This window comes from Mus pahari, chromosome 8 (assembly GCF_900095145.1).
Source record: "Mus pahari chromosome 8, PAHARI_EIJ_v1.1, whole genome shotgun sequence".
NCBI classification, from domain to species: Eukaryota; Metazoa; Chordata; class Mammalia; order Rodentia; family Muridae; genus Mus; species Mus pahari.
Genome location: NC_034597.1, coordinates 190,368 through 200,369, shown reverse-complemented (window position 1 = coordinate 200,369; position 10,002 = coordinate 190,368). Strand labels below are relative to the sequence as shown.

General features: G+C 46.1%; 1 protein-coding gene across 3 annotated transcripts in view; it reads right to left on the bottom strand.

Moving 5' to 3' along the window:
* Flnb (filamin B) overlaps positions 1–10,002 on the bottom strand; it is a 134,003-nt gene that overhangs the window by 20,122 nt on the left and 103,879 nt on the right. For all 3 annotated transcript variants that reach the window (XM_021203093.2, XM_021203094.2, XM_021203095.2), the window contains 8 exons: positions 9,221–9,323; positions 8,445–8,585; positions 6,005–6,133; positions 4,984–5,157; positions 2,391–2,549; positions 1,586–1,789; positions 660–812; positions 427–549 (listed from right to left, as the gene is read on the bottom strand). In XM_021203093.2, the coding sequence (XP_021058752.1) occupies positions 427–549; positions 660–812; positions 1,586–1,789; positions 2,391–2,549; positions 4,984–5,157; positions 6,005–6,133; positions 8,445–8,585; positions 9,221–9,323 (1,186 nt within the window). The remainder of the gene's footprint in view (positions 1–426; positions 550–659; positions 813–1,585; positions 1,790–2,390; positions 2,550–4,983; positions 5,158–6,004; positions 6,134–8,444; positions 8,586–9,220; positions 9,324–10,002) is intronic.

The following is a 10,002-nucleotide window of genomic DNA, read 5'->3' as shown; positions in this document are numbered from 1 at the left end:
GGATTTCTGAGTTCGAGGCCAGCCTGGTCTACCAAGTGAGTTCCAGGGCAGCCAGGGCTATACAGAGAAACCCTGTCTCGAAAAAAAACCAAAAAAAAAGAAAATGGTAAGAGGTGAGCGCATTTTCCCTAAGTGAAGTCTCTGTTAAAAACAAAAAGCTCAAAAAACCATTAACAAAACAAAACAAAACAAAACAGCTCATTGTGGTGTCCCTAGCCTACAGCCCTAGCACTTCGGAGGCTGAGGCAGGAGAATCACGCGTTTGAGGCCACTCTGTGCCACATATTGAGACCCCGCCCCCCTTTTAAGTAAATAAGAAAAAGTATAAAATGCAATGTCCACAGGGTGGACAGCGTGCTTTAGGCCATGCCTGTACTTGGTCCCGAGGTACTGGCTGCCGCCCTGCCCCATCAGCTCCACACTCACCTGGGATCTTCAGGTTCAGGTCACAGATACTGCCCACCGTGGCCACCGACGGAGCCCGGCTGGTCCGTGTGATGCTCTCTTTGACTCTTCCCTCACCACTGATCTTCACAGTGAATGGGCTTCCTGGGAGACCAAGGGGGAAGCCGTGAGCAGCTTCAGTCTAACTCGACGCCCCGATGGCATTTACCCAAAACCCAAGCATCACAAGAGGGAGGGCAGAGGGCGTCTCATACCAGGCACATGCTCGTCAGCAAATTTGGTGGAGACAATATAGATCCCAGGCACAGTGGGGAAGTAGGACACCTTGCAGGTGCCGTCCTCCAGGTCCTCTGTCTGGATGTCTACCTTGCTGGGTCCCTCTACTGCCAAGGATATGCCACCATAGCCTGCAACACAATATCCAGCTTGGCTCCGAAGCTTGTGGCAAAGGAGGAAGCGAAAGTCTCTGAGAAGTTCTACAACAGGATAACCTGCCAACCATGGCTTTGACCAGATAATTCCTTCCTTGAAGGTATCTATCAATGTCCCATTTGAACATGTGGCCCACGAAACTGTGTGCCCCTCAATAAATGCCTGGACTGTCTTAAGAGGTTGGTTATCTGAATTTTAAAACAGCAGACTTAAAAGTTCAACAGTATGAAATCCCACTGGTGAGCATTGAGTGAGTGGGGGCAGAAATCTTTCCAGTCTCTGTCCTGGGATTATAACTTTGTCTAGAGCTCACCAATGTGGTTGCCACTGCCAGTCAAGAAAACAGAAGATGAAGGCACTGGGATGTAGTATGGCTTGAGATAGCCCAACCTAACTCAAAGCATCTCAAAGAGCGATGTGGGGGGTACTATGCCTTATTTTACCCAAAGCACCAACTGTCCCATCATGGTCTGCTCAGGAGACCCTGGGAGCTGAGAACACAGAGCTTCTCAACAATGTTATAAGCACATGTAACAGAGATCTATCTGTGAGAGCTTGTGCATCTGGGTTTGGATCTTGGAAATAGATGGGATGGTAATTCCCATGAGTCTCAGTTTTTTTCTCTATAAAGCAAGCACTCACATCTCAGAGGCTGAAGGAGGCTTGGAGGTAAAATAGTTAGCAGCATGAAAAAAATGAACCCATTGCCACAAGCTCTGGGTATTTCCCATGGAGCTGCCCTACAGACCTGCATCTCTCGTGTCCACAATGAAGTCTGACATCTCAAAAGTCCGGCCTTCTGACAGGCCTCGGCCATAGACTTTGGCGCGGCGCGCATCACCAATTTCAGACTGGACCACCATAATGGACACAGGGCTGTTGGCCACGTGGTTACCGTTCTTCTTGATGCTGACTAGATGCTCACCCACCTCGCGGGGGATGAAGGAAATACCTGGACCAGAACACAGGTAGAGGCTTAGTAAGGGCGGGTGGAGAAAGGATGAAGAAAAATTGGGGGTGGGGTGGGGGTGAGAATGGCTGACAGAGAATGTGTTCATGATCAACTTGACATAGCCTAAAATAATCTAGGAGAAAGACCCTATGCATGTCTGTGGTGGGTGGCCCTTCTAGATTAGATTAACTGAGGTGGAAGAGCCAGCCTCGATGTTGGGCTCACTCCAGGGCTGGGGTTCCAGACTGTATAAAGATTAAGTTAGGCAGAGCAACAGCATTTGTCTGTTTTGCTCTCTGACATAAAAATTTCTATCATGATAGGTTGTATCTTTGAACTATGAGTCAAAATACACCTCTCCATTCTTAAGCTGCATTTGCAGGGTAGTTTGTCACAGCAGTGGGAAAAGTGACTAATAACAGCTTATTCTCAAAATCAGAAATAGGACTGCCTTATGTTGCAACTATCTAACATCCACAGATGTTAACACTGATGGGGTGTGATGCAGGTTTACTGCAGCATCCTCCAACGAATCACCCACTTCCTAAGGAGTCTCTGCTCCCCATCCCACACCCCACCATGCTGGCAGCCCAAAGCTCACCAATGTGGTTGTTGGGTAGCCTCTTTAGCAGACAGGGCTCGTCACGTCCAGATGGGGCCTTGATACTGGCTGTCAGTGTGCTGAGGTCGGTCTCACTGATGTCCAGAAGGAAGTCAGCAGCTGAGCCTAGCTTCACTTGGGAGCAGCGTCTGTTATCATCTGAGAAAAAGCAATGGAGCTCCTATTACATGTGCTAGCATAGCTGGGCGGTCCAGAGAACATGGCCTACATGGCACTTGGAGATGTGACGTCAAGAATGTATTATCCACAGGTGTATGATAATCAAGTGCCTCTGACAATGAGTGTATAACGACCACCGTAGGAGGAAAATGGGTGGTTTATGACTGGTTCAGAGGGAGACAAGGAGCTGGAAGGAATCTGAACTACAAATCCCTGTGAACAGACTTTTAAAGGAATCTTTGACATGCAGAAGAACTAAACTAAATATCTTTCTGTACACAAAGCAATTCAAAATGAATCAAAGACCTCATGGAGAGACCAAGAACTTGGAAACTGTAGGAAAATCCTTAAAAAAAAAAAAAAAAAAAAAAAGGATTCCAATAGCATAGTAAATAATCTTCAGATTGACAAATGGGATTACATGAAATTAAATGGCATCTGCTCTGCAAACAAAATGCCAGAGAGAAGAGACAGTCGATGGAATTTGGGTGGGTGGGGAATCCTTGTCTACATATCAGGTAGGGAATTAATATGTATAATATAAAAAGAACTGCAAGAAATTAGACAGTAAAAAAAAAATCAAATAATCTAAACAATAAATGGGTTAATAACAGTTGTCATAAGAAATATAAAGGGTTAATAAATATTTTTTGAAATGAAGTCAACATACTTAGTCAGCAGGAAAATGCAAATTAAATCTGCTCTTTTTCTTTTTTTTTTCTTTGATTTTATTATATGTAAGTACACTGTAGCTGTCTTCAGACATTCCAGAAGAGGGCATCAGATCTTGTTAGGGATGGTTATGAGCCACCATGTGGTTGCTGGGATTTGAACTCCGGACCTTTGGAAGAGCAGTCGGGTGCTCTTACCCACTGAGCCAACTCACCAGCCCCCAAATCTGCTCTTTTTCAAGACAGGGTTTCTCTGTGTAGCCCTGGCTATCCTGAAACTCTCTCTGTAGACCTGGTTGGCCTCTAACTCAGAGATCCACCTGCCCCTGCCTCCAGAATGCTGGAGTTAAGGTGTTAACCAATAATTGCCACTGTCACCACTTAATCTGTTTTGAGAATCTGTCTCACTCAAAGGACAACTATTGCTGGCAAGAGGAATTCTTATTTGCTGCTGGTTGGGATGTAAACTAATGCTACCCTCTGTAAAAATCAGTGTGGAAAGTTCTCAAAAAAAAAGAGAGTAGATTTACCATTTAACCAATTTCTACTACTCCTGAAAGACTCTAAGTCAACGTATCACAGAGACACCTGCGCATCCAAGCTCACTGCTTCTCTATTCACAATAGTTAGGGAACAGAGTCAGTCTAGATGCCCATTGACAGATGGAAAGACAAAGAAAATGGGCTGCGTATATAGAATGAAATAATATTTAAAAAATTAAATCAGGATATCTGCAGGAAAACAACTGAATGGAAATTACATTAACTGAAGTCAAGCAGACTCAGAAAGACCAACACCACATGCTTTCTATCAGATGCCGTGTGTGTGTGTGTGTGTGTGTGTGTGTGAATATGTATATGTGTGTGTGTCTGTTGGAGAGAAATAGAAAGAGGAGCGAAGAAACTAGAAAGGGACTCAGAGAGAGAAGGAAGCTATCTTAAGGGAGGGGTACAATGGAAATGAGAGAAGGTAAGAGATTCCATGTAGAACAAAAACAGAAAGGAGGACAATCAGGGGGTGAAGGGAACCAAGACAGGCAGTAGGAGAAAGCAAATGGAGGAAGAAGATGAGTTAGAACCAAGTATAATGCATATACATGAAAATTCCATAATAGAAGCCATTACTTTGTATTATGAAATAAAAAATAAATTAAAGAAATCGTTGGCAACCGGAGGCATTCCCACCTGCTGCTGTGCCTTTGGCTATTTCCCAGAGAAGCTTGGCTCCCACTCCCTACAGTGTTACTGCTTGCTTCAGACAGGTTAAGTATTCTTGACAAGAACCTTGAAGATGGGTGCATCTTCCAGAGAACCCACCATGTGTGCCTAACTCAGCAGGCAGAGCAGAGGCCAGGAGCGCAGGCTATGCGATGGAACAGCTTGCCTCTGAATATCAGTGAACTTGGCTAAATGGCTACCTCTGCGAACTTCAGTTTTCTGACCAGAAAACTAAAAGGGCAGGTATCTTATGGAGTATGGTGTCGATAGGCCTCTTTAGCTCCTGCTCTCTGGCTATAAGCACTACTTGATGCCTCGTTCTGAGGATTTGCTTTCTGGTTGGTAACTCTCGTTTTTATTTCGTTATGAAAAAAGGAGGATTTAGGCAGCCTGATCAGACTTAGGTTTCACAAACATGGAAAAACCAAGTGCCAACCTAGCTTGCTACCCAGGCTGAGGAGATGGGGTGGGGCTAGGCACAGCTAGACCTTCCATGAGAAATTCTTGTAAGCCGGGCAACCCTACCTGTGATTTTGGCAGTGAAGGGGCTGCCAGGAATATGTTTATCATTGTACTTGACCAGAATGCTATAGTCCCCTGGCAAGGTGGGTAGGTAGGTCACTGTACATGTCCCGTCTTTGTTGTCAATGCAGCTGATCTCTGCTTTCGAGGGTCCTTCAATAGCCAAGTCCAGACCACCTAGGAGAGGGGATATGGAGGGGATAGGAGAGAGAAATGCTTTATTTCTAGAAAGACAATGCCTCTGGGGGGACCCTGATACCAGGGCCATTCCAGGTGGGTATCAGGACAAAGCAATCTTCAGGGGAAAGCCCATGGAACCACATCACTGTGAACTGCACCGGCCACCCAACATTTAAATAACCCCGGGGTCTGAGAGGTAAGGAGGAGACGGAGTGCTACATATCAAGCATACGCAGGGCGGGCTACACAGACTCTCACAGTGCTCGGGCTAGCACAGACTCTCACGGGGCTCAGGCTAGCACAGACTCTCACAGTGCTCGGGCTAGCACAGACTCTCACGGGGCTCAGGCTAGCACAGACTCTCACGGGGCTTGGGGTAGATGCCACCATCAGAGCCCCAGGCTGAGGAATGTGTGACTACTGTGGTTGGCACAGCACTTCAGCTAGAATTTACAGCTAAATACCTCGTGGGAGTTCCTGAGGGACCAACAAGCAAACTGAACAAAGATAAAGCCATTTTCAATCAAAAGCCCACTTGAATTCTCAGTGAGTCACATGAAATAGCTCATAATACAAATCTGATTTCATTCACATAAGAATTTAAACATTTCTATTTTGAGGAGGAGATGAGTTTTTATATGAGAGAAAATACTGAGACAAATGATAGCATATAGTAGTGATTTTTTTTTTTCTTTTGAGATGAGATCTCACTATATGGCTCAGGCTAGTTTTAGACTCCTGGGGTCACAAGATGCTCCCACAGCCTGAGAATCTGGGACTACATGAGTGCTTCCATTCATAGCATGTTTCAATCATGTTCATAAACACATAAAGCATGCCATACCTTCTCCTGCATCCTCTGTGACGATGGTGAAGGTGGCCGTTTTGTTAGCTACTCCATACACAAGGCCTGGACCATATGCAGACACACTCCCACTGTTGGGGTAGTTCACGTAGAACTGGAGGGGGCTCTCTGCATTTGCCAAGGATAAAACAAAACTGAGACTCATTACATGGTAAATAGACAGCTCAGATAATCGGCAGTACATTACAGTCCTCCCAGCAGGAGAGTCCGCCACCCTCTGAAGCGGCTCAAGGGAACTGGTGTAGGAGATTTCATCTCAGCTTAACAAGTGAGGACACAGGTGAACCAGGGAGGTAGACGCTGCTTTCTAGAAAGAAGGCTCTTTGTTAGCGCCATTCAAAACCCAAGTCTCTAGCTGCATATGTAGTCATCTAGCTGCAATGATGGCCTAGTCGGCCATCATTGGGAAGAGAGGCCCCTTGGTCTTGCAAACTTTATATGCCCCTGAACACAGGGCCAAGAAGTAGGAGTGGGTGGGTAGGGGAGCAGGGTGGGGGAAGGGTATAGGGGACTTTCAGGATAGCATTTAAAATGTAAATGAAGAAAATACCTAATAAAAAAAATTGGAAAAAGCAAAAAACAAAAAACTAAGGCCTGACCTAAGAATAAGAAGCTCATCTTGAGGCAAGAACCCCACAGTGATCCACTGCTACTCTCATCCCTATTAAAGCTCTTTAGTCTCCAGGATTCACATGCAAACCAGAAAATCATCCAGGAGTCGACCTACATAGGGAACATTAAACATCCGCGGGTGCGAACTTGAGAGGTTAACCACAGTATGTCACATTAGAGAAAAGCAAACTGCCTTAATATATAAAAGACTGATATCACTTCATAGCAGCTGGTGCGATGGCTCAGTGTGTGTAGAGAAACTTGTGCAAGCCTACTAACATAAATGTGATCCCAAGAGCCCATGTAAAGGTATAAAGAGAGAACTAACTCTACAAAGCTTTCCTCTGACCTCTACATGCCTAACATAGCATGTGTGACCATACACATACATAGTATACACACACAGTAACAGAAAAGAACCACTATGCTGTTCCTTTAACAGGATACATCTAAGTGTGCTAGTAAGTACGTAACAGGCATCTGAGAGGGCATCACACTGGCAACGGAGGGGAAGGGCGAGAGTCAAGAAAGGACTGTTGCTGTTTTCAGTAGTCTCACTGTGTAGCCCAGGCTGGCCTCAGCCTCCTGAATGAGTTTATAGACATCTAGTGCCTGCCTGAAGCTTGAGCAATGACTGTTAAGTTCTGCACCTATTATCATTAGAATCCTTAAACAGGAAAAAAAAATTGCTTTAACCAAGTATAGTGTATACCTGTGAACATCAATTAAAGCAAGTGACAAACTAAGAAGGATTTTTAACTCCCACTTCCCACCTCAAAAGATAATTTTTCCAAAAGGAAAACAGATGAAGAATATGAAGATTCAGCCCACAGAGAAAGAACTGGAAAGACACAATATATGGAAAACTGTCTCGTCTCATTTGCAGGAACAAACACCACAGTACAAAGCATTTTCAGTCAGACTGACAAAGAAACAATTGCAAAGTAGACTCCACAGGGCAAGCCTGTAGCATGGCAGGCTTTCCTTCACTGCCTGGCTCTACAGGTAACAGCCCCAGGAAGAGCACTATGTTACAGTGTATCCAAGTTTCAGAGGCTTTGGTCTGGCCCCATAGCACTTCTGGGGGGGGGGGGGAGCAAATCCCACTGGTACATAAGAGTGCCAACAAAAGAGGCAACAGCAATGGCTGGAAGAGAAGAAATGCTCCCCAATGTGACACTGGGACATCTGCAGTGTCATCCAGATGAGGGAGAGCTGTGACACATGTAGACCTGCACAGCTTTCCTGGTCCTGTTATTCAGAGGGGAAAGGCAAGGACAGCTGATGTGACTACACACCCATTTCGGTAAAAGGGGGCTGGATTTTAAAATCTGCATTCTTACTTGCATGTAGTCTTAAAATTTTTCTAAAATTGAACATAAAATTTACCAACAATCAATCTCCAGGAGAGGGCAGGGGGAGGTATGATCATATTATCTACTCAAAAATATAAAGTTTGAAGATATTTAAATGATTACAAAGAGTAACAACCAACGCTGATCCTGTTCCTGGGTAGGAAACACAAAGTAGCTCTCTGTATGGGAGCCATCCCATACCCCACAGGGTCCTGCAGGCCCGGCCAGAAAGCCTCACTTCCTGTGCCTGCATTGTATCTGACCACATTTGACAGTTATGAAGACATACAACCACAGCCACACGGCCCTCTACCCTGGCCCAGGAGGCTGAGACGTAGTCCCTCTTCAAGAAGCAGGTTGTTTCTGAATGGAAGCCAACACAGCATGCCTGGATCTGCCCTGGATGTGTCTCCCAGATGTCCGAGGCTAGCGAGCCGCTATACCCCACTTACCCGGGATGTGGCTGCCCATGTACTTGATGTGCATCTCGTGGAGGCCGACTTCAGTGGGCGCGTATCTCACAGTGACTGTGCCATCCTTGTTGTCCACAATCTCAGGGGTAGCCTTCTTCCCAGAAGGCATATGCACCTTGCCTGGAGAGCACAGCGACACATGGCAGTGAGGTCACTGGTGACCTTTCCCCAAGCAGCAGATGTTACGTACAGATGTCTTCACCACAGAGGTTCTCAGATCCCAGAACACTCATGCTGCCTGAAATGTCCAAGTCCCCCCTCGGGAAAACTGAGACCGCCTTGCTTTCTACAAAATGAAACCTCTTGGTTTCCACAAAATGCAGCAAGCAACTAGCTCATAAATAAATACATGGTGTCTCCAACAGGCCAATTACAAGTGTGAAGAGGGTCCGAGAAGACCATAAACCAGTAAGAGAAGCAGGAAAAGGGAGGCAGGGCTCCCAGAAAGGAATTGATACCTCAGATCTGAGTGACAGACAGGCTGGAAAGTGAGTGCTTAGAGAAAGCATGGAAAAAGAACACAGAAACCTGGCAGCAAGAGGCATCTAAACAAAGAAGTTCCTAGCCTGAGGAGAAACACAAGCTTCCTCAACAATGTAATGCAAGCTATAAACAACCACCTCTTCAGAGAAACACTTTCTGGTATCTGGCTGGGGAAGGAGCCAGGTATGAGGTATAGTAGTCACCTCCCTAGCGAGCACTGCTCTGGGCAACAACAAATAAAGAGTTAAGGTGACCCCCACACAAGGGTTTACCTGTAATTTCTCCTTTCCTGACGGCAAATGGAATCACCAAGTCAAAGGGCTTGAAGCCTAGGCCGTTCATGTCACTCACAGGGACATAGGCCTCTTCCGTAACCTAAAAACACGAGAGTGTTCACTTGGTAAACTGGACGGCAATGTGGGCTGGTGGTGGCAGAACCACTGGGAATTCTACAAGGCAATCAGGCCTAAATTTGGGGGTATGGCCACGAGTATTTATGGGCTTTGTGAGACTGGGCCTGGAGAGAGTTGGAAGGCCCTGAGAAGTTCCACTGATCATTTGCTAGAAAATACTTGCTCAATAGGGTGCTTGTAGAATTCCCAATGTCGCCCACAGGAAAATGGGGGAGGCAGAGAGCAATGACGGAGTCCCAAGAGGCTCCACACCTGGAGAGGTTTAGTTGCTTGTGGCCTAGAAAAGAAGGTGTGTTTTAAGTGGCACAGAGTGGTAGCGGGTGGCTTTGCCCTAGACAGAAACCAGACGCACAAGTGGTGGCTTGGAGTCAGGAGGAGGCCTGCCAGCAGCCGTCCATCTTGCTCTTTAAACGTGGGGGGAAAAAACCGCACCGAGCGTGATCACAGACATGATGGCTGGCGATTTGTGGGGAGCAGGTGGTGACATGAAGGTGGATCTTACAGAGAAAGTGGGGTTGTGATGATGAGGTGATCAGTGGGGGGGACACACCAACGGCCAGGACACCAAGGACTTAAGCGATTCCCACAAGCAGGCAGTAGCTTTTCTAAAATGAAGGCTGAATAAACCCAGAAATGCAAAA